Below are 25,722 nucleotides of genomic sequence, written 5' to 3' on the forward strand. Positions count from 1 at the left end.
ACTCTTACTTAACAAATGTAATAACTCTTAAGTCTTCTTTTTGCTTATGAGTGAAATACTGCGTAAGTGGCTAATGAATCCCCCAAAAACATGTCCTGCATTATGCTGCATCTAATATATCTCCTATTGAAGCAGCCATCGCTCTACTTTGCAATTTGTGATTTAATGCAATGAGTTCTCCATAGTGATTTAATTTAATCAGTGTCTGATTAATGACTGATCCAAGTAGCTCCTACACTGTAAAAAAAAGGGGCATCACCATTCGTTGTCTATGGCCTATGCTTACCAGCTTATATGAAAGGTTCTGATTTTGAAATTATAATGTTAGGCTCGTCCTCTCTCCTCTTTCATCACCTTACTTTCTCCAGTGTTAATGCTTTCCTTTCCTCCTTCTCCTCCTAGGCGGTAGACTTAGATCTCTTCTCCAATGTCACTTATCGGATCAAGACTGAATCAGCCAGGCAGCTGTTTTCCCTGAACCCTGTAACAGGGGTGTTAGCTGTACTGCAGACCCTGGACTTCGATTCCCTGGCTTCTTACACATTCCAGGTAGAAGCTGTAAACCAAGGAGGGGTCATGCCTCCTGGGCAAGCTACTGTCACAGTCCACATCATGGTAGGAGCCTCCAGATAACTTGTCTACTAAACCCTCCTGTGTGTTATTCTCCTTTCATCTTCCCGCACTGTCCCTCCGGATGTGCAGCACTGGCAGTGAATATGTAGTGAATTGTTAGCATAGTTTTACATTAGTAATAGCTTGCATAAGCCACAATTCAAAAGGGGATTGGAGAATAGAGACACATTACAGTATTGTACCTGCACTGCTTTGTGATGTTAAATTCAATTTAATGCCATTTATTGCAAACGCGACTGTATTCCCTTTGTAAACCACGTTTTGGCCTCCTGACCTGCTCGTCCTCTCAGCATCACCGGAAGGGGAAAAAAAAGAATTGATGGATATGTGTTTCTGTCTGGCACACAGTGCTATCCCTGACTTGAATGACTCATTAACTTTGTGACAGCAATTATGTCAGGTTTTTCAGGAGCTTGTGTTCCCTTCCCAGCCTTTCAAGAGATTAACAGCTGAATCCCAACGAAAGGATTAGACACCTTGTATTGTGGTACTGTTCATGTGTGTATGCGTGTGTTAATGGTCGTGCGTTTTAACTCTGAGGTATTCTTCAAAATGTGTTCACATTTATCTCTGTGTATGAATTCGGTCCACCCACAGTGACTGTCTCCAAGTCTGTAGAGTTAAGCTTTTGATATTCCACAGAATGAGAGCAAGTGCCTATCCAGCAGGCTCACCACATGGTCTGCCAACCTGTAGAGTGACTTTGTCCTCTGATAAGGAAAAGCTTTGTTGCATTCTTTTTGCTGTCACCCAGGAATGGTGTTTGATAGGATAAACATTGCACAGCTACTGATATCAAAGCAGCGACTGCTATTTCAAATGGCGGATATGAGTTAGAATGAGTCTAATGGATTCATACAGGCTTCCAGGGAACTAGGGATGGAGATAGAGTTGATTCCACTGATTTTACTTCCTTCCCCGTGTAACACACCCGGAGAGTTATTTGAAGTCATCTATGTTTGATTTTTTCCCTTGTATTGTTTTGTTATTGCCTCCTTTATCATATACTTTGCTGTGATGGATTAACTGCTTTCCTTGTGCTGCTGTTTTGAGTCTCCCAAAGTTTTTCCTTTTGTTTTTAACTTCATAAATGCACGTGTTTGTATGCGTGTGTGTGGCAAAAGTGTCGCATGTACTCTACACGTACATGTAGCACATACATATGTGCAGACACGGCTTCCTTGTGAACACTTGCAGCACAAGGATCAGACTTTGTTGTTCAAAGCAAGGGCTGTATCATAGATTTTCTGCTAGGAAACACTAAACCTGTGTATAGATCAAAGGGAGACTGCCCTCCACCACTGAGCTTATAGAACACATACTGTTGCCCATGGCTCAGCCAAAACAGAGGAAAGTAAAGAGAAAATTCAGGAGAAGGAAACATCAGGCTCCAGTAGTTATAATAGAGTTAAGCTATTCCTGAGAGAAATGTGAATGGCTTACTGAGTTTTTCATTTTCACACAGCAAAGCAAGGTTTGCATAGTTGACAAGATTTTCTTTCTTTGCAGACTCAAACATGGTAGAGCTTTGCTGTGCATTGTTAACTAGGAGAAGGTGATTAAAGCTGTGCTGTTATGATGACACTCTCACGTGTTCTAGGGAGCAATTAATAACTGAATGCTGATAAAACAGTTTTCTTTTTTTTAAATTTCTAAATGTTGGAACACAGATACTAGCCTGAAAGCTCAGCATACACATACACATTTACATAATGATCTGATTAAATATTATTGTTATTAAACTAAATTTTGCCATCATCTGTTATTCTCATCATTTGCTAGTGACAGTAAATGTTTTGTACCTATCCACTGTTAGCAGGTCCTGTAATGTTATCTAATAAAGGTAGTGGCTATTTCATTAATTAGTTAGAGTTAGTTTCTTTTGCCTTCCAAACTGCTTTAATTCTTCAAGAGTTTTGAAAAAGTTTTGAAAACATTCTTCAGGGATGTTTAGTCCAGAATGACATGATGACATTTCACAGGCTGCACGTCTATAATGTGAATCTCCTGCTCGTGTACCTTTGAGACGTGATGATGGATCAAAGCATCGCATCTCAAAGGTGTGCTCTTGCTTTGAAATCTGGTGACTGAGGAGGTCATTTGTCTAGAGTGAACTAATTGTCATGTTAAAGAAACCAGTTTGAGATGATTTTAGCTTTGTTTATGCTGCTGGAAGCAGCCATCACTAGATAGGTACAGTGAGGTTTTGAGAACATATTCCCATCGCCACCAGTATAATGAATTGTTGACACAAGGCAAGACAAATCGAGCCTTGTGTTATCCAGGGAAAATTCTGACCCTATCATTCAAATCAAAACAAAGCAGCATTTTTTTTCCAATCTTCAATTGTCCAATTTCAGTGAGCGTGTGTGAATTGAAGCCTTGGTCTCCTGTTCTTAAACTATAAAAGCTCAGATCAGGTACCACCCCAGCATTAAAAGCCCACAATGCATCACAGATGCTTTTCTGCATACCTTAGTTGTAACAAGTGGTTATTTGAGTTTGAGCCTGTAGTCTGGCCACTTTGCTCTGAGCGTTCACATCAACCAAACCTTTTCACCCAAAGAACTGCTGCTCACTTGATATTTTCCTCTCTTTTGAACCTTCTCTATAAACCCTAGAGATGGTTATGCAGTTAGTGGCAGTAAGTGTTGTCTGATAGAACCAACTATGCCATAATCTTCCCACTTCTGATGCTCATTTTGGACTTAAACAGGTCATCTTGAACATGTCTATATGCCTAAATGCGGCTGCTGCCATGTGACTGGCTGGTTTTTGTGAAGTTTAAAGCAGTTGAATATGTGTTCCTAATGAAATGACTGAGTATAGCATAAACTGTGTTTGTTTATCTGTGAAGTGAACATACTTGGATGAGATTTTCGCTTCAGATCAAACATTCTGGCACAGAGAAAAACAAGAAAAAACCTAGCCATTGTATTAGTTTAATTGCTAATGAAACATTTAATTTTCAGACAGCTGCTGTGCTGTTTTCACATGCCTTTATGTTGCACGTGGATGTATTCTGTTCACTATTAGGAATAGCGTAATACACACTATTGGGCACTGTTGGGCGTTACTGTTCTTAAATGAAGGTATTAAGTTAAGTGACTGAGCTGAGAGGTCTGCATAGTGAGCAGATATTACTCTGTTATCAAATACATAATAATACTTTGCTAATGTTAGATGAGCCTCTCCTCTGTATTACTGGCTCTAGTAAGTAAGCAAGTTGAAAAGACTTACTCTTTAGTTTTTTTATGTATGAAATCCTGACTGAGTTAATCTGTGTTTCAGCACTTCTAAGGCAAAAGCAAAAGTGCCATGGACTTGGCTGTTTGTTTGCTAATGATATGTCTTCTGGCGTAGGAAAAAAACACCAAATGCATATGTTAACAAGGCTACAAACTAGAGTTTATTTGGGGGACTTACTTGCTCTGCCAGGGAGCATTCTGAATTACTGAAGTGTTAACTGAAGTCAAGTAGAGCAGCAACTGCAAAATCTATCATATTATTAATTCACCATGCAAACAGCATTAGAAAACATAGTGGTGATAGAATATTGCTGAATTCATTTGACCCTTTCTATTCCCTTCTGCCTTACTCTATTAATACATGAAGTAAAAATACGTTTTTTGTTTTTTTTTACTGATACCTGATGTGCTTTAACATATGAACTGCAATGTTTAGGTAAACAATGGCACTAAGATATTAACTGATCTGTGTTTCATTTCAGGACATGAATAATTTCTCCCCCATTTTTAAGCAAGACCTGTATAAAGGCATGGTGGCACCCAATGCAGAGAAAGGAACAGTCATTACCACAGTTTATGCTGAGGACCAAGACCCACCAGTGAGTACTGTTTGAAAAATGCTGTGCACATGTTATGATTAAGATATGCAACAGTGGAGAAAGAGATGAAAGGGGGGTGGGGGGCTTTGATTGATGATTTCAGACCTACATGTGTCTGTCAGAATGTCATTTCACATGATGCATTTAAAAGATGTTTTCAGGACCTCAGTGCTCTTATTAGAATTGCAGTGCTGTGTGAAAGTTTATTCCAAACCAACTCTAACTGCAAGGTGTGCATCTCCATTTGTATGAGTCATTCACTCGCCTCAGAGTGTCAGATTTCCTCAAACTTCTTTGCCTCACTATCTGAGCAGGATCTGTTGGGAGCTGTCTTAATATAGTCTGAAATCCAAGGAACATTACTCCATGCAGAAAAGAAATTGTGACAACCGGGGGAGACTGGAAATGTGTAGATAGTACAGTTTTTATGAATTCTTGTCTTAGTATTATTTAGCTGAGAAAATCTTCATATTTTATTGGACTTGGTCACCCAGCAGTGTTCTCGACTGCACTGGTTTATTCCTCTTGGCTTTTATGTGTGATTTTTATATTTAAAGCAACATTATCAAATTACTTCAGTGATCAAATTTGATTATTGATTTATCTTTAAAAACTTTCAGAGTCAAAAATAGAAATCTGAATTTCCTAGCGACCTCCTCGCCATGTGCTAGTCGTGTCCAGCTCTGGATGTTTTTTGGAAAGCAAACTTGATGCTTCTTATTAATAGCACAGCCGCTGGTCGGATCTCACCAGGTCTGAAGAATCTTGCATTCTCTCTGCAGCATGTAAGCACAGAGATACTGATTCCTGTCAGTGCCAGCTGTAGGTGGTTGAGCATCTCAAGAATGTCACAGATTGCACATCTTACCTTTCCTCCCAGAGAAAACACTCCCACATCCTGGGTTTCTGTCTCTCAGGAGGTACACCTGTCCATCAGATAGTTGATAGTGAACTCCTAAAATCCAAACCCTGTGTATCATCATTTGTAAAATGAAGTCTTGTTTTTTTCTTTCATGGTCACTATTTTAACTGACAAAGATCTAGCAGCACTAAAACACAGTTTGGAAATCATCCATATCTTCCCACAAAGTCATGGAGTGACATGGGAAAATATTTTAACAGAAAGAAGTGTTGGTTTACTAACAAGGGCTGACTAACCCAGTTTCTGTCATGGACACACCTGTTAGGTGGAAAGAGTCTAGTGATTTCTAAACATGCCAACAAATGTCCCTCTCTGTTAAGCAGGCTAGCAAAACCCTGCCAGCATAATAAAGAAACAGAATTGTCATGTCAATCTGACACATGTAAGTAATGAGTGTGTTTTGTGAAGGTTTTAATGCATTTCTCCTGAATGAGGTTTTCTTTTTTAAATTATTTTTGTAGAGGACATTTTGTACTTTGTTGTAAAGCTAGCATAATACCTGTCCACCTGCACCTTAGCAGAAGTGATACTAATGGGTTTTAAAAAGTAACTGCATTTTCTGCACACCACTCAACCCCATAACGTCAATGTTAATATCACCCTGAACGAGAGAGGAGATCACCATGGAGACAAATGTTCCAGTATAAACCTTTTATTCTTCAGGGGAAGATTTAAACAGTCTGTTATTTTTGAGTCTGTTGTTTTTTTTCTTCTGTGATTGGGTTGATCACGGCAGAGGCAGTTTTCTTCTTTTAGCGATTCCCATTTCCTCAGTAACCTTCTAGTCACTTACAAGTCAAATGAGTCATTTGTAATTTCCCAAAACCAACAAAATAAGTCGTATTGACGTGTTGACTTTATTACACTCTCGGATCAAGGCTTGCTTTTGTGTTGCCTGTCTCTGAAGCATTGTTCAGTGCCTCTCAGGGCTTCTGAGATTGATCAGTTTTAATGAATTTGCTATTTTTATGTTGAAGAGAATTAGAAATAAACACCCACACATCTTATTTTTAATTGCATTTTCTTCACTTGTTAAACAGTGAGGGTGATCTTTGTTTTTTCCCCCCCCTCTCTTACTGCATTTGAGCATTGCTTGTCATGCATGACATTTTGGGCGCCTGTTTGCAATGTTAACGACAGTGAGTTCACTCAGGCGGTGTCTATAAAAAATTCATATCCCATGTGTAGAATGTCATACAAGACCAAGTGGTTGTGCAGCTGAACGTTTCTGTGGACACGGCAGACAAGGACAAATATTCCTGTAACAACACTCAACAGCTTACATATTTTTGTACATCTCTCCTGAGTTATGTGGAGCACCAATTGCTTTTAATTTCTAGTTTCTCGAGGAATATGAGGATATAAAGAAAAGCACTCTTTTCCAGTGAATAGTTTTGCTGTCTGGGTTTTTATTTTTATTCCTATTTATTTCTTTATTTAGCATTATGGTCTTATTTTTTTTTATTTCTGTTTATTTATAACAATATGGTCTTGATATTAACTTAGACACTTCAAATGAGAAATTATGGGCACAAAAAACAGATATTGGCAATACCAGAGCAAAGCTGCTGCCATCACTGCAGAGGTCTTACTACTGAAGTTAGTGGGGGATATTTTTTTCCGTAATTGGTGGTCCTGGTCTGACATCTTTTCAATTAAATGTCAGAAAACAATCTGAAGAGCTTTTAGAGATTGGATTTTGTTTTATCCCCTTAGTGAATTCACTCAGATGGTTTTGTAACCTCTAGGAGACACATTTTTGTTAGTAAGCCTCCCAAGAGATACACTGCTACTACAAGCTTTACCTCTCTCTAGTTCCAGGTTTTACCCAGTCCTCGAGGAGCAAAAGCTGTTCAGCCAAAGAAGGAAAGCTTCAAGAAGATTATTAAAAATCAGACTCAGTTTTAGGTCCACAGGGAGGGAACTAGAATAAGATAAGCTATAGAGATGATTAGTAATCAGCAACCGTGGTTAATGTTAATCAGAGGTTCATATTAAAGTCCAGGCTGGCATTAATGAATGCAAAGTGTGTTACCTTGGAGACTAAAAAGATGAATTTATGAATTTTTCTTAATATTATTTCCAATTAGATTACTAGATTTGAACCAATGAATAACAATGATTTTATTTAGGAGTATCTGATGAGAACCAAATTATGAGGAAAAGCTCTCAGTTCTTAAAATTGACAAGAACTATTATATTAGAACTATTATAGCAATTTTTTTTAAACATAAGCCACTGCAGTTCTGTTGCATAATAAAATAACAAAATATAACATTTATGAGTCGTGTTGCTAAGCAAGTACTTTTACTAGTCCTTTATGACCTGACTGCATTTTGTATCAGATTACCCTGAAGTACTCTGTTTTCATCATCTTTCTTTTCATTTGAATATGTAAAATGTGGGGTCCAGATAAGTGGATTGTTATTGCATTGATATTGTTCGTGCTCTTCTTTCTCCTTCCTCCAGGGTACTCCGGCCAGTTTGGTTCGCTACAGAGTGGATCTGAACAGATCGCCATACAGTGGGAGTATTTTTGATGTGGAAGCAGAAACGGGGAGAATTATCACTAAGGTCAACCTCAATGAAGAGCCCAGTGTCACCTTTAACGTGAGTGACAGCCATTATGTCAGCAGAGGTGGTGATGAGGTCCCTTTGCTTAAAGTGTCAGTGTCACTTAATGGTTGCAGAGATGAGGCAGGAAAAAAGATGTGCTGTTTAAGCTTTTAAAGGAGTTAAAGCTGAATTATGTTTGGGTGGGTGGTATGTGTTATTGTGACATCTGTATGAATGCCTGGACCCAAGGTTTCATTTTAACAGGATGACCACTGCTATTTACCTTACCTGTCAGTGCCTTAAATGTTGTGGTTGAGTAGTTTATAGCACATAAGACAACCGGTGTGCTAGTGGCAGTAAACGGTGTTTAGTTATGATTATCAGCTGAGTGATTGTGAGAAATATGATATAAGATACAGTGGCGGTGCTGAAAGCCTGATTATTACAGGACAGTATATAACTGGGGAAATAGCCAGTGATTGTAATTCATGACTGACATAATTCTGCTTTAATACTCTACTCAATAAAGTAGCACTTTATTTGGCTGATAAAAAAGCCATAAAATCTATTTAAAAAGATATTTATTGGCTTAAAAAATTCACAATAATTTGACACGTCGAGTTAGTAATGACGTGATATAACATGTAATCATGACGTGATTGCAGCAGTGGAACTGACAATTGATTATAATGGTATAATGATAAAATCATCATAGTCATAGTGCTGTCTTTTGTCTGTCTGACTTGTTTTAAAGTGATACAAGTTCCACTAAATTTTAGTGGGTTAGAAATGTGTGTAGTCTTTTTTTAAAATGATACTTTAAAATCAAATAACGTTTTGATTTTAACTAACTTGTCTCTGTGACAAATAATATAGAGTTTTCTAGATAAAACAAATCCCCTCCCAGGCATTTTACATAGAGCTATTTTTAACAATTTCCAGTGACTTTACATAGGCTTGTGGGTGTGAACACTTGAGCATGCGCTGCAGCATATTGTGCCCTAATCTGTCTTTTTTTTCTTTTACTTACACTCTTTTTTTTTTCTTTTTTTTTTTTAAAAGAAACAACATTTTTATGTTCATTCTCTTTCAGCCCCACCCTCCCTTCCCCCCCTTCCCCGAGCTCCTTTCTCCACAGTCTATGAATGTAGATCAATACGTTCATTCTCACTCTCTGGGAGCTTTGCAGCCTGCTCGCCACAGCAGATTTGCCGTTGTGTCTTTATTAGGATGCCGAACATGTTTGCAAAAATGACTGGCAATCCCCAAAAAAGGAATTATTTGTGCAGAGAGCAGACGTTGAGGCTAAAAAAATGTATTAATTTAGTGCTTGCATTTGCATGTGTCTTTTGTTCACATGTTTTCTCTTGCTCCACTGCAGCTCTTTGTGATAGCCTATGACAATGGGGAGCCAGTGATGTCTAACAGCACTTTGGTGGAGATCACAGTCCTTCAGCCTTCTCGCATCCCAATCTTCACCCAGGAAGAGTACACGTAAGTCTCCTTGACACGGCTGTTGATGTAGCTGCCTCCAACCTGTAACTTCACACACCAAAGAGCAGTTTAGGCTGTAGTGCCAAACAGGGGCAATAGGTGTAAAACGCTGGAGAAAGTGGACAAGAACACCTGAAGACACATTTGTGTCTGTGGTCACATCACATTCATCTTCCCCAATATTCTGATCAATATTTAAGCAGTTGGTGATATGCACAAAGGGTTTGAGGTCACAATTTCATGAACATTTATAACTGTGTTAATGATGGCTTTACAATACATGACAATTTTATTTATATAGCACATTTAAAAAACCACAGGTATGCCAAAGTGCTTCACAGAACGAGTTAGAGCAATAATAAATACAAATACAAATAAAATATACTAACAGGCGGGTCACATAACTAACCAATAATACACCAGGCATAGTAGGCACAACCCGAAAGGCTGAAAGTTAAAACATTATAAATATTAATAAAGCGAAAAAGATAACTTACAGTACACCAAAAATGCGGGCTCTAGGAGGCGGGGAAAGCAAGGCTAAACAAATACGTTTTTAATCGAGATTTAAAAGATTGAATTGAATCAGACGCCCGAATAGCTAGAGGGAGGTTATTCCAGAGGTAGGGTGCGACAGCGGTGAATGCCTGGTCACCTCTGGTCTTGAGCCGAGATCTAGGTCGCACCAGGAGCATTTGGCCCGCTGATCTAAGCGCTCTCCCGGGGATATAAAAGCTGAGGAGATCCGTTTGCGTTATTGTTCTCATGTCATGAATATTCTGCAAAGAGGTATCATTTCTAATACGGCATCTCCCAGCTCCATGATGCTCTTCTCTGTGCTTGACTGATCACTGAGTTTTATGTATCAATATATATTAGAGCTGCAGGGTAGATGCTGCATATCATCGCTGCTGTAAATCACATTTGTGTCTGTCTGTGGGAGAAACAGGGCTTTCCTCTGAGTTTATTAAGAGTCTCTTTTGACAAGATCAACCACTTAGACTGTTAAACTTGCAGAGGAAGATGCAAGATGAGAAGACATAATCTACAGTGGCCTAAGATGACTAGTGGATTCGCATACAATATACCCTCTATAGACATGCTCATCTACAAGGTTGGGTGGGCTGATAATATTCTGACTCAGAAGGAGGCCAAGAAGTCATACATAATTGAATTATATAAATGTAATTAGAATTAAACTATAATTCAAAATAAACATGGATTATTAACCTGCCAGCTGACACTGCTGAGAAAAGTATTCTTTGATGAGGGCAAACTAGTGTTAACGGTTGTTTTTTTTGTTTTTTTTTATTTATTTATTTGCCGCTGTAGGTCAAGTTCTGCAGCATTCAGACTGTGAAGCGTTAAGGTCTGATGGCATAGTTACCTGGCACATTGCGGTCATTAGGAGCTTAAAGTAAAGCTTGTTTTAAGTGGATTGATTTACTAGCTTCTATGTCAGTTAGACTAGGGAGTGTTGGCAAGACTGTCTTCTGCAACAGAGTTCGGTAGGCCTTTATGCATAAGACAGGGAAAAGTAAGTCCTCACCAACCTGTCAACGCAGCACTTTAGGTTTTATTTCATTGTTTGTGCCTGGCTTTGTCTTTCAGCCTATCTCACCTTTGGTAATTTGTACCTGGTAGAGTGTGTGTATATGTGCATTCCTCATATGGTTCAGTGTGTGCACACCAAATAAATAATTCCCTGATGGTTTATAATCCAGCACTTTGTGTGTGTGCTCACGTTCCTCCGTTGCTCAGCTTTATTCAATGATTGATACACAGGCACAGCAACATAGCTGTTAAAAGGCTATTGATTAATGCTTTGAATAAGTGGTATGTCTGAAGCACACTCAGAAGGTCGAGACCACAGGCATAGACCTCTGTAGGGTTTCACATTAACAATGCTAACCAAACGCAGTGGAAGGCCTGCTGTAAATTATGAGCCGTGAAAGCATTAGCCAGGTGCTTGAGCCTCTCCTGCTGGACAAGGTTCTCTCCAGTGAAGAGTATCCAATCTGCTCACTCGCAATGATCTGTCTCCTCATTCCCAGTCACTCTGTCTCTCCACATTGTCCTCCCCCCCAAGGAACCTTCTGAACACAAATCACTTTCTAAATGTCCACTGAAGATCTCGTCTGTCTCTGTGAAGGCAGTTAGTTATAGCAGCAATCAGGTGAGCTATGCCTACAGCACCAAAGCACACAATTAAAACAACTCTGCAGGGCTTTGGCTGACTTAATGATTTTTTTCTACTGCTTTATGGTTGGTCTCCTCCATCTGTCAGAGGGAAATGAGAAGCTCCCAGTCAATGCTGGATAAAATAAATGGCTTATGCCGTAGTTGCTGCTTTAGCGGCATGTTACCACTTGCTTTTCAGAAGAGTTTAGATAAACATCTTGTTGTTTTTGTCTGTCTGAAATGTAGATAAAAGCATTATCTCAATATTTACTTAAACCTATATCTACTATGAAGCCATTTTCTCGACGCAGTACGCAGTTTAGTGTTTTCTTATTGAAATATGTAAGACTATCCCCGAAGGTCTTGCTGGATGCTGAGTGGGAACATGTGCTGCTCTATAACTTGTGTGTACCTTTCAGCACTGATCATGCCTTTCCAGATGTGCAAGCTGCCAATTCCATAAGCACTGGTCCACCCACATAGAGTTGTGGGCTTTTGATCTGAGAGCTAATAACAAGCCACATGGTTCCTTCGGCATCAGTGTTTTAAAAAAAAAAAAAAAAGTTGTGATTCGTTTGACCAGAGACCAGTTTCCATTTTGCCTCACTCCCATTTAAATGAGCTTTGGCCCAGAGAGGATGATGTTTCTGGACCATGTTTACACATGGCTTCTTCTTTTCATGAGAGAGCTTTAACCTGTAACTGGGAATAGCATGATAAATGGAGTTCACAAATAAGAATTTGTGGAAGTTTTCCTGATCCCATGCAGTGATTTCTGTGACAAAATTGTACGTTTTCAATGATTTGTTTTCATTTTAAATGATCATATTATGCCCTGTAGATGATGAGATATTCTAGTTTTCACAATGTCATGTTGAGAAACATTATTCTCCACAATTTGTGTATGAAGTTCTTTGCAGATGATGAACCTCTGTCCATCTTCATATTAGAGAAACTCTGCCTCTTTAGGATGTTCTTTTTCTACCCAGTCATGTTACTGATCTTGTGCTAATTAACCTGTTTGGTTCAAAAATGTTCCTCCACCTGTTTTCATTAGTACAACTGACTTTTTCAGGCTTTTTTTTTGCTCCTTTTTGAGACATATTGCTTGCCATCAATTTAAAAATGAGTCAATATTTTTCATAAAATAGTAAAACGTGTCAAATGGCTATTTTTAAAATATGGTTTTTATAAGATTTTGACATTCTACACAGAATCTCAAAGTTATTGGAACTGAGATTGTATATTAAACTTTATCTTTTTCCCTTCTCATCCTCACTTTCTCTTCTCAATCACACACAGCAGATTTTCTCTTCTTTTTGCCTTCTGAACTGTCAGACATCAGTTCCTTGCTGACTTGTTGATTCAGCAACTGGAATGATGTAATTACTATGCTTTAGTTTTTCAAGGCAACAGGATGAGTATCTGACACTGTTTAAATATATTATATGCTTGAACTAATTCTCTATTCATTTAAGGCTTTCCAGTGTGTTTTTATGTGAAAGATTGTGAAGAGATTAATTATATCAATGTGAATGAGCAGACAATGATTTTGCTCAGGTTTTTTGGGTGATAAAGATTTTTCTGGAGCTCTATCATTAAATCAGAGTGAATGGCTCCTTTAAATGGAACTCACGCACACAACCCTTTAGGGAAGTCTTTAGCACTGGGCACATGGGAAGCAACTGAATATTTACTGAATATATTTTTTCTCTCTCTGTGTGTGTGACTAGAGAGGAGGGCTAAGCTGCTATCTAACATGGACCCACTATGTGAATCCTCCTTCTTGTACTGAGGCTACATCTCTGGCCCTATGTTACAAACCTGTGATCTGAGCAGTTTCCCGTGCTGCTTATCTCCCCCACGGCACTTCACCTTCTAAATCTACTCTAGATCACATGAGACTTTTGCCTCACTGCTTCTGAGTATGTCATTTTGCTCTCCTCCACTTCATCCTCCTCCCTCCCCCCTACCTTGCCGAGCTCGCACATCCCCCGAATTTTTCTTCTCAGCTTATATCTCTGTCCGTTTCTTTCTCACTTTCTCTTCCCTTTGCGTCTCTCCTCATTTTATAGTTCTTCATTTTCTCCTCAGCAAAGGGATGTATTTCTGTAAATGTCAGCTGTCACTTTGGTGTAAGTTATGTGCTCATTATAACTAAATGCTCATTGCATATATGTTGCATTACTAAACATGTAATGCTATTTGTTTCCAGGTGTTATTTTAAGCACATGTCTCTGGAAATAATTGTGTTTTTCTAGCAAATATTCAGTTTTATACAGAGTATTTTCCTTCTACTTTGTGTTGTATCAGAAAAATAACTATCATAAATGATATACATTTCATTCTACCTGCACACTTTCCAGGAGATTGCAATAGTTGGCCTTTTTTACTAAATGGAAAGAATATCATGTGGCCGTTATGCAATACCTGTCAATAAATAGTTTAGTAATCTTGGTGAGAGCACTACAGCACATCATCAAGCAATGCTCTTATTTTTAATGCTAGCACAATGAAGAGTGTCAACATTATCACAATAAACAACATAGTGTCACTGCTTGTGCTTGCACCCACATTCCCACCTCAAGTAATTAAACCATTACACAAAGTGGCAGTATGCTAAATTTACATGTGTGCATATCCTTTATTTGCATAATGTAAATGAACGTAAAAACACTTTTAAACACTCAACCTTATATAAAGTTACTGTTGTTGTACTTTTCCTTTTATAGTTGATTTTCAAAAAGTTTCAGTCCAGTACCTGAATATTTTCAGGGAATTTTTGTTATTTAAGCTACTAAACACTGACTTGTGAATCATTCAAGCTGACTAAAGGCACCAAAGTTAAGGGCTGACCCAGGGAATGTAGGAAAAGAAATTTTAGGCACATTGTCACCAGCAGCTTGTCACAAAACCACACAATATGCTCCTATTTCTCTAGTTGAACCCGTGAAAATGGCAAAGACTACCTAGTTTGGCAGGAATTAAATAGTTCTTTATGCCTGTCAAACTGGCATAAAATGCTATACTAGGTATTTCCCAAATACCAAGTACCTATACTAGGTGACTGTCAAAGAGCTGTTAGCTGACAACTTGGCATATCTCAGCATGCTGTGCGTTGTAGAGGACAAGAAGCAGCATTAGGCCTAAAAGGAACTAACAACAGCAGATGAACGCCGTGTCTTTAAGAAATAAAGGGAAACCAACCATTTGTGCACATATTTACAAATGGCCTGCTGAGTGGTGCATGGAGCATGTTCATTGGTTCATGGACCTCCCTGAACTAATGGCATTTATTGCAATTGTCATCTTGCGGGGGGTTAACAGGGTTCCATCTCTAAATGACTGCTGGTCAGCAAACCTGGGAAACCCACAGATAATTGGAACTATGGCACGAAACCGCTTCCAAGACATCATGCAACACCTACGCTTTGATGACAAGTCCACCCACAGTGATCGAGCAAAGACTGATAAGTTCGCTGCAATTTCCAGTGTGTGGGGATCATTTGTCACCAACTGCATCACGTGCTACAACCCTGGTCTACATATGACCGTTGATGAACAGCTTTTCCCATCAAAGACTCGGTGCTGTTTCCTGCAGTATATTGCAAGTAAACCTGACAAGTTTGGGATCAAGTTTTGGGTGGCTTGCGACCTAAAATCCAAGTACATTTGCAATGTCTTCCCATATCTTGGCAAGGACCCCAATCGTCCCACTGGGGAGAGACTTTCTGAAAATGTAGTAATGAGGCTGATGGAACCATTCCTAGACAAGGGCAGAAATGTTACCACGGACAATTTTTTCACATCGCTTTCACTTGCGCAAAAACTTCTTAGACGGAAAACCACCATCCTCGGCACAGTCAACAAGATTCGCAGGGAAATTCCTCAATCCACTCAAACCCCCACTCCCCTCCCTCCAGAATTCCCAGGTAACAACCTAATATACATATGAATGACTAGCCAATTTAGCTTCCACTTGGCTGAAGCTAAAGCTTAGCTAAAAGCCTACCAGCCATTTGGCTGCTCTCCGGGTTTTAAAGGTAGAAAGGTAGAAGCCTGGGGGTGCTACTGTTAAAGCACTTGTTGCAGGCTGCTGAGTTTGCGTATTTTGCTATGAAGTACAGCCAGACTTTCGACCGCTTCGCCTTGGGCATTTTTAATCTGTAGCTCTGCTCTAAAAGAACCTGGGCCCGCCTACTATCCTCGGAAACGTAAAATGATTGGCTAGAATCTAGCTGAGATGTGATACGTATCACATGTGATACGTATCACATCTCAGGAAAAAAAAAAGCACCGAAATAAAGCACCGAAATGTGCGCTGCTTTTTGGTCTGGTTACTACCATTTATGTCAGAACCGGTGCCATCATGGCACCGGATACCAGTACCCATCCCTAGTAATGTGGGGGGTCTTGTCAAAATTGCTGGAATTTTGAATGCAGAAAACTATCTTTAGCGTTGAATCCACCGTATCATACAATCTGGAAAACCTCTGATTGGCAACGGCTTCATTTTTCACAATGACAATGATTTGAAACACACTGCCCATGTAGTAAAAGCATACCTGGATAGAAAAACACATAATGGAACACTATCAGTCATGGATTGCCTCCCGTCAGACCATGGACCTCAAGATTATTGAACCAGTCTTGAGAGAGAACAGAATAAAACGCCTCCAGCATCCAAAGAAGAGCTTTGAATGTGTTTTTCAAGAAACCCGGAGAACTATTTCTGAAGACTTATCTAAGAAATAAAAAGAAAGCCCACCTAAGAGAATTCAGGGTGTGTCGAACAATGATGGTGTTCATACCAAATATTGACTTTCAAGCTCATTAGTTCTTCAAACCCTGTCTTTCTTTTATATACAGTATTCTCATGTATGTTTGAACTGATTTCAATAATTCACTACACCTATTTTCCATTTTTCTAGCAAAATATAAAGAATTTAGCTATGGCTCAAGGCTTAAGCACAGTCCTTTACAAACAACTTTGTACAGCTTTGAAACATAACTTTTCCCTGTTTCTTCATTAGACGTTGTTACTCTGGTCCTTAATGTGAATGTCAGTGGTAATAGTTTATAGCGTGTAATACTGTAGTATTTTAGTCTGCAGTTTTGTTATATTTATAGACCACAGCACTGCATAAATTCCCTATAGATGCCCTCTGACCACAGTGACTGATTTAATGTTCTCAGTAATCTGATTCATAAATGGCTACACTATGCCTCAACTTGCAAGATACCCTGTAGTTTGAAATACCAGTCATGCTGGACTCCACAGCCATTTGCTACTAATCAAAAAACACTGAGTTAGCCTATATAAGGATGTACTCCACAAAACTATTACTGCTCATTTTAGATAACTAAACAGGAAGATGCTACTCAACTACATATCCTCCATCAACTGTTCCTGACATCAGGTGGAAAACTGCTTTTATCATTTTTAGACAGAACCAATCCAAATCACATTTTCATTTCAGACAAGGTTGTAATTCTTAAATAATTAGTCAGATGACAGGCTTTCATAGCATACATCACTTTTATTGGCAGCCTTCTTGGGACTGTTGTTTTGCCAGACATTTATACAAGTGATAGAGGTGTTCACAGCCTACTCAGCTATCGTTATTGCCAAGCATTTAAAGGGTTAGTTGTAAACCGTACAGCATGCTCACCCACACAACCGCCACTATGCCTCTCTGAAAACCTACATTTAAAGAAGGGGAAAAAGCCCTCTCTTTTTCCATCTATTTGTCATGCTTTTCTGCTATCCTTTCTTCCTCCTCCTGAATCACAGCTGTAAGTTGGGGAGCTCTTTCATGCTGCTGAAGGGCATGATTGATTTTTAGCCACAAGTTTGAGTCTGGTGCCCTGAGCCTTAAACATCTAAACACTAGAAACACACTGACCTTTCACTTGTCTCTGCTAAACAGGCAGGCATCACTTGGCTGTCTAACAGACACGTCTCATTCACCACACAAATCCCAAATATCACATAAAGGTCCATGCTGAGAGCTGGGAAAGACAGCAGTATGATAACTATTATAGGCTCACACTAACTTTCCAAATAAGACTCAATAACAATATAGAGCAATTATGTGTAGAAACGTTGTTTGCGTTTGATAGATGAAGTTTTCAGTCGGCCATGTGCAGCCCAATGATAAATCAAGTCAAGTGGCTTTATTGTCATTTCAATCGCGTGAAGTGGTACAGTACACAGTGAAGCAAGACAATGTTCCTAAAATGGTGCTACAGTACATATAACATATAACAGTCAATCAACACAGGACTACATAAAGTGCAAGTGTGCAAAAATTGCAAAAAACAAAGTGCAACACCAGACAGAACAGAACAATACAGACACAACAGTGCAATAGAAAAGTGCAACAATGACAGTGAGTTGTGCAAAAAGTAACTTGATGTATGAAGGTATGCATGTGTGTCTGTGTATGAGATTGTGTAGATAAGTGCTTGAGGCAGTGATGTGTATGAAGGTGTGTGTGTGTGTCTCAGTCCAGTCACTGAGTGTTCAGGAGTCTGACGGCTTGGGGGAAGAAAGTGTTTTGCAGTTTGGCAGAACATGAACTATAATAGTCTCTTAGTTTATGCCATGACTCACATATCAAATATGAACAGAATTCATATTTAATATCATATCTGACTTTAGTTTTGAGCTCCCCCCATGTATCACAATATTTTAGGACATGCTAATTCAGTATAAAGAAATAAGAACTCACATTGTTCTTCTTTATATCTTCATTGCTATATAAAGTATTTCTGAAAAAGACATCTGTGTCCTTCTTGCTTGAGTGAATTTGGGCTCACAAGATTCCCATAATGCTTCCAACCAATACGAACTCAGTTCAGTTTTTACAGTTTTTTAGGCAAGTAAATCCCAGCTGGCTGTCTCCTTTTCAATACCACATCAGGTCATGGTGTCCAGTATTAAAGCAAAGTATTTTATCTTCTCATGTGCCGACTTCAGACATGTGACTGGACCCTCACACACAACATTAAAAAGGGGTCTTTATAGTTTGTGCTGACCAGCCCAACAGAGTTTGTATGCTGCCTTTTCTCTATTCTGCTAGGTAGAGTAGTACTAATCTCTTTCTGTGAGTAAAACCTCCAGGTGTTGATGTAGTAGAGTGGCTAATTTGAGTGTAAAACATGCAGAAGGGCAGCAGTGCCCTCATGGCACCTTGTGGTATCACATTGCAAGCCTCAAAAAGCTGGCCTTAGTTTGGACAACACAGTCATCCGCCAGCATCCAAACATTGCTTGCTCCTCTTGTATGCGAAATAACCCGGTGGATGATATGTGAAGTGATGTCCTGTGGGCTGACATGGCTAACCTGGCAAACAGCGTCTGGCTGCACAGTAAATGTTAATTTGCCAGCTTTGCCAGTGTTTTTCGTATTTTCATATTTTTCATATTAAAGCCGCTTTTCTTTCTTGTGGAACGAAGAAAAAAGGCTGCTGTGAATACAAATGAAATTCTTCGTCTGGTGGATAAGTCCCTCGTAGTACAGCACAGGGAGGAGCATGATCAGAAAAAGCTGTAAACATTGTTCTCTCATTTTATAGAACAGGATGCTATAATTTGAAAACACATAGTTAAGCATCACTTCATGCCAGGAGTGTCAGATTTCTAAGAAGTTTATTAGTTGTTTGTTAGATTCTCTTTTTTCCAAGAACCTAGTGGTAACTGTGAGTCACACGTTCATAAACATTGCTTGTTAATATCTGCCTGCATTACATTTGGTATACAGCTGAGAGAGACTTTGCTGGCGTGGGTAATGGATTTTTCAATTGTACACAAACTTAGGAATATGGGGAAGCCTTGATCGTTTCAAGAAAAACATGTGTCTTTTTGAACTGCTCTACATTAATGATAATATTGTATTTGAAAGCTTGCAAGTATGTCACATTGCCTGTGCAGTGCTGGCAACCTCGAGGGAGATATTTGCACTCGAGCCATAAATTGAAAAGTGCCAAATTACACTTTTAGATGAACATGTAATGTAACAATATTGTCTCAAAAATGGTGAAATAGCTTGAACTATAGTGATTGCTAAATAAGATGTATAATTAAAACAAAAACATAATATGTTGCCACAGTATAGAAGTTGAACAATACTTGGCAAAAGGTTATTGCACTTCAGCTGTTAAGAGTTTAAACTAGAGTGCTGTACATTAACAGAGGCACTTTATTTTATTCAGATGCAATTTGCAGAAGGACGTGACCCAGACATTTTCTCACATTACAACTGTGTTGGCCTCGTCTTTCTCAAAAAAATGAAGAAAGTGTTTTCTTGTCAAAACTGATTGTTATTGTAAAATTAATTGTTAATAACACAGATTGCAGCAACATCATTAGATGGTTACAATCTACTTTTACCATCATAATATAAAGATGGCATGATTGTACATTTAAAGTGGCAATCAGTATGTTCTTTGTTCTTCTGTTTGCTTACTTGTAAAGTAGCCTATACAACTCCAAAGGCAGTCATTTCCAGCAGACAGCTTACACAATAAGGTTTTTTTTTCTTTCTGGAATCTACACTTCACCCTCTAAGCAGTCAGAACTTGCTTTATGTTACTTTAAATGAGTGTTTTCTTTTATTAGCTCAATCAATTCACATTTATGAAAGGGTCGCCACAATAAATAGTGCAAGAAGAAGAAAGGAATGATTAGGAGCATGAGATACAGCAATGATCTTACAGCAGGTGCTAAAAATGATCAGGCTGTTGCATTTCACCACTCTAGTCTTGATGTAAATGTGCACTTCCATTTTCATAAGCATAGCTGTAATATCCGCTGTCTTTACCACCTGCTATTTTTTAAACTTCTAAAGGTTTTTAGCTATAAGGTATTTCCATTTGTCTCTAATGCTATCTGATGCTATCTGGTTATAGTAATATCTATTATCTGCCTTCAGATTCGAGCTGCCACAGTATGTCTGAATCATTGCACAGTGTTGTTTCTCGGTTGAAATAATGCCTTTGACTCTCTGGTTAATCTAATAATATATTGGGGGTGGGGGGGGTTCTAGCTCTATATTGCTTGAAAATAGGCTCTCGCTTACACATATAAGTTTCCGCACTCCTACTTTGCTCAAAGCAAACTCATGCATCATATTTTGTGATTTCCATTTTCTGTATATGTAACAGCAGAAGGCAGTAAAGCAGTTGAAATGTCAATTTTATATTTTTGTTGAGTGTAGAGGGCTCTTAAGGAGTAGATGTATTCTGTATCTATTTGATTTGTTAATGCTACTTAATGTGTACTTTCAACAGACAGAATTACAGCTTATGCTGTGCTTTTATTGTGGGCTTTTTGGATCTTTTTTTTTTCTTCACATTGGTTGTATTATATTGTGTATTCTAGGAAGAGAATTGAGTCTTGCCAAAAAAGATAACTTTGAAATATCTAAGCTATCATGGCACTAGTTTTCAAAACCTTTCGAATATCTTGAGTGGTCCAGGGACCCTATAATACCTTTATCTCTGTTTCTCACTTGCCTATTCCCACTTTGTTTCTCCACCCCTCTTTGGTCTTGCCAAACATAGCATGTAATCTTTAAAGTCTGACCTTCAGTCAATAGCACACAAGACTATAAACTCTCAGTGCAGTGATATTACATTATATGAAAGAGTTGTTAGCTTTTTATGTTGACATGCTTAAAAAAAGAGGAATACTTTTGGCCTTGAATACATTATACTGTATATGTTGATACATTCATTTTTATTAAATTGATTCTTATCATCACCTTCCATAAAAACAATAAAACGTGAATATTTTAGAAAAGTGTCAAAAACTTGTTTAAAACTTAAAATCATATGGTTATTTGTTGGGCAAATGAACTGAATACAGGCTTTTATACTCAAATTTGAGCCAACAGACTGGACCTCTGAGAAGTCAGAAATTAATCAAGCAAAATATTCATAAACATTAAAAAAGCAAAATGGTTATAGTGCAGCTATGGGGTGAACCTGGATGGTGTTCTGAAAATTTGAAGGACTGTTCATTTTTAAAATAAATTGGCTAACTACACTGCTGTACAGTTCCCAATATCTAGAACAAGGCTCTCATAAATACATGCAACACTATAGAAGTCCTCCACATTTTTTTTTCTTTTTTTTATGTTGCCAACTAATTAATTTTAATATCCCGTGATAAGATTCACCCGAACAGGCTACTCACTGTGTAAATCATGCTGTGACTGAGCTGACTTTGCCTGGGCTGTCAAAATTCCTTAAATTTGCCACCTTAATGGAGAGCATGAACATTGAGTGTTTTTCCTCTGTGCCAACTTGTGTTCAAGCAGGAGCTTAAATACATTCCCTATATATAATTTAGTGCAAGTCAGATGAGTCAATGTTTGTCATTCGTAGAATTTGCTTCCAGGCAGGAACAAACAAGTTCACACCAGGGTGACACAAGAGCTAACTAACAAACTCTCGAGCACAAATCCACCTCAACAGTTATTGAGTTAGACTGATTTATAATTGTTGAACCAAAACTGAAGCGTACTGCCAACATCAACATTCAGGTAGGAAATGTATTGCAACAGTTTCCCGAGTATGTATTTATGGACATTTGCACACTGTTTATGCAATTTGCTTGTGAACACTTTACAGTTAAATGACTCATGTCTAGGATTTGAGGTTGATCCAGACCTTCCGTGGCACTAAATCTGCATATCCACCAAAGGAGCACGGACCGTAGCAGAGACTCAGCAAGGTCACCATCCCTCACCTCTTGTTCTGGCTGTGATGCAGTGCATGAAAGAAAAGGGAAGGCGAGGTAGAAGGATAGTAGACACTGTAACAGAGGCCCCTGTGGTGCTCGACAAGGATTATACGCCTCTGCCTTGTCTCGTAAGCATCACTTCTCCATTGGCCCTGGGGCAAAGTGCTCGCTGACACCTGTGTGCTGCCCACGCTTCTCAGCAGCATGTCATTCACCCTCCCTAATGTTGACACCAGGATTCTCTGCTGCCTGTAGATGTGCCAGCATCTTCCTCCTCTCTTTATTTTTCTTTCTTTCGTTTACTTTCTCTCGCTCTCCCACTCTCTCTCTTGATGGCATCTTTGCTCATCTGAATACGAAAGAAATGAAAAGTGAATTTGGCCCTGTTCACTATATGATATTGCATTATGCATAATTGACTCTTTGAAACTATCAGTAGGAATGGGAATTGAGAACCAGTTCATGTAGAAAACCAGTTGCTAGTAGTCCACTTCCTAAACTGATTTCAGTTCTAGTGTTTGTGGAGGAAAATAGCAACACAGTCTACTGCATGGATATTGACTTTTATTTTTTATTTTTTTGCGTAAAAGGAAACGTAAGTGGCAAAGTGGAAAACTGCATCAAGGACAGAAACTAACGCAACATGCTACTAACACAACTTTGGTTCGCAAGCATCTGCCAAGCTAACGCTAAGCTAGCCAAGAACCCGGAGTGAATGCCAACCTCAGCAGCCAGACCCTCGACTTCAACACATAACAATCAATCAGCAGCCAGGCTGCAACTTCCGTTTCTACCTGTTCACAGTCGCCTTTTTATGATGGTTTTTATCTTTGTTTTGTGCGGGCATCTTTGTATTCTACGAAGACAAAGATCTTAGATATGTGTATCCTCATTAGGAATTGTGTGCGGTGTTGTAGTCTCAGATTTCTATTGTTAAATGGTGATTATGAGAGCGTGTGTTTCAACTGTTTTACAGAGTTATTTTACAGAGCAATGTGAAAGTAATGTAACGAGTAGTAGGCTATAACGAATTACTTTTTGCCGGGAGTAATTAAGTAATGTACCACATTACTTTTAAGTGTTGTGTGTAATATGTGTAATAATGACCTTTTTTTGAGTAACGACTCCAACACTGATCACAACAAAGAGGGGAAATACCTCAACAAACATGCATAAACGTTTCCACAGCATACAATATATTTGCATGAATGTAATTTCTTTATTGCTGCATGCTGGTGGTGACTTTCAAAACAGAGCCAATGAAGAATCAAATTGATAAGTGATATCGACAACAACAACAACAATCTTTATTTATAGAGCACATTTAAAAGCCTTGGGCATACCAAAGTGCTTTACATAAAACAATAAAAGGTTCAAACATTGATAACGGATAAATAAAAATAACGAGTTATGTTCATAGATAAAAGCTACCAATAAGAATGACTACAGCACATGGGTAATAGCAAGATAAAAGCTGTACCACCATAATAAAAGACACCAATAGAAAGATAGGAGGGAATTAATACAAGAGGTCAATAGGTCACAGCAACCAAACAAACAAACAAACAAACCAGCAATTAAAAGGTGGAGAAGGCAAGTTTAAAAAGATATGTTTTAAGCTGTGATTTAAAAGAATGAATAGAATCAGATGCCCGGATGCCAATCGGGAGATTGTTCCACAGCACAGGTGCGACAAGAGCAAACGATCGATCACCTCTAGTCTTAAGTCGAGATCTGGGCTGAGCCAGCAGTAACTGTGACGATGACCTTAAAGCCCTAGCAGGAGCATAAGGGTTTAAAAGGTCCTTAAGGTAGCTGGGTGCAGTGTTGTTAGTAATTTTAAAAGTAAACAACAAAATTTTAAATTGAATACGATATTTGACAGGCAACCAGTGCAGATCGGCAAGGACAGGAGTAATGTGGGCAAACTTGCTGGTTTTAGTTAGAATGCGAGCTGCAGCATTCTGAACTGTCTGTAATCTCTGTAAAAGGGAAGAGTGGAGACCACAATAAAGTGAATTACAATAGTCTAGCCTCGACGTTACAAAGGCGTGGATGAGCTTTTCGAGGTCTTTATGCGGGATATAGCGCCTAGCCTTAGAGATAAGACGAAGCTGGTAAAAACTAGATCTGACAACAGCAGACACTTGTTTGTCAAGTGAAAAGGAGCTGTCAAATAAGACACCCAGATTCCTGACAGTATCAGAGAGAGAACAACTAAGAAAACCAAAGGCATCGCGGAGTTTGGCACGAAGGGCATTACTACCAAAAATCATAATCTCGGTTTTCTTCGACAATGGAATTGGAATCTCTAATTCTTATCATGCCTAGCTATCACTATGTATTGTTTCTACAAACCCTTCTGTCATTCTTCCTGTCTACATGTGGATGTACCTTTATACTAATCTGCACACTTCAGATGCCTTCACACCCTCTTTGTCATTTCGCAGCAGCTCACAACCCTCAGGCAGACCCACTATGTAGGGAAGTGATAACATGTCAGCTCTGCCTCTTCCTGGCAATCACACCATGCAGCTTGTTGCAAGCTGTGCACAGTCTTTCATACCCCACTCAGACTTAAAGACCAACTGAGAAAAACCTTTGAATAGGTCAGCGCATGTTATCCTCTCCTGCTCCATTCCAAAGTTTTACCAAAGCCACGATCGCCAAAGCTGAAACATTTCTCTTACAAATAACCTTCGTTTTTTTCACTACAGAAAAATAAATATGACTTCAGAGTTGTGAAGAATGACTTTGGGAGTCCAGTATGCTAAAGAAATCATCTTAAATAAGTGAGGTAAAATTTAACTAGAAGGGTAAGGATTTTTCATTTTTGTTTTTCTTTCTTCCTGTTGTGGGTTTATAAATATTATTCATGTATTTTAACTCTTGGGAATAAAATGTTCCCATTAAAGGTTTCAGTGGAGCAATTTGGGATACAGCATGTTTCTAATAATAAGTCACCAAGAACGACAACGTAAAGGAGGTTTTTACGATTCACCAAATTTGAGGATCTGCTCAAATTTGGTGAATCTGGCATGGAATTACAACAGAGGGGTTTTAAATATCAAAGGGAAAAGGTCATCACATGAGGTCCATTGCTTTTGGGTAGATAATGTTTTCCATGGTCTGGTGTGATTGTGTTGCTTGCCTAGATTGGAGGGCCTGCTGCCTATAAAGCTCACCTGAGGTGGTTCACGCTTACCACCACCTCAGCTTATCTCGGTCTTCACGCCGAGGCCCAAATGTGTTATTTTTTGGATGCGGTTGCTGCAGTAGGAAGAGCAAAAAATCCAGCTTAAGGCCTCAAGAATGATACATATGAGGCTGACACAAGTTG

General features: G+C 38.8%; 1 protein-coding gene across 7 annotated transcripts in view; it reads left to right on the plus strand.

The window, feature by feature from the left end:
• Positions 1-25,722, plus strand: part of LOC309720966 (protocadherin-15-like) — a 223,742-nt gene that overhangs the window by 163,000 nt on the left and 35,020 nt on the right. For all 7 annotated transcript variants that reach the window (XM_082558238.1, XM_082558239.1, XM_082558240.1 and 4 more), the window contains 4 exons: positions 403-615; positions 4,364-4,480; positions 7,872-8,012; positions 9,340-9,452. In XM_082558238.1, the coding sequence (XP_082414364.1) occupies positions 403-615; positions 4,364-4,480; positions 7,872-8,012; positions 9,340-9,452 (584 nt within the window). The remainder of the gene's footprint in view (positions 1-402; positions 616-4,363; positions 4,481-7,871; positions 8,013-9,339; positions 9,453-25,722) is intronic.

The sequence above is a fragment of the Aulonocara stuartgranti genome (genome assembly GCF_965226115.1).
Source record: "Aulonocara stuartgranti genome assembly, chromosome: 13".
In the NCBI taxonomy this organism is placed as follows: Eukaryota; Metazoa; Chordata; class Actinopteri; order Cichliformes; family Cichlidae; genus Aulonocara; species Aulonocara stuartgranti.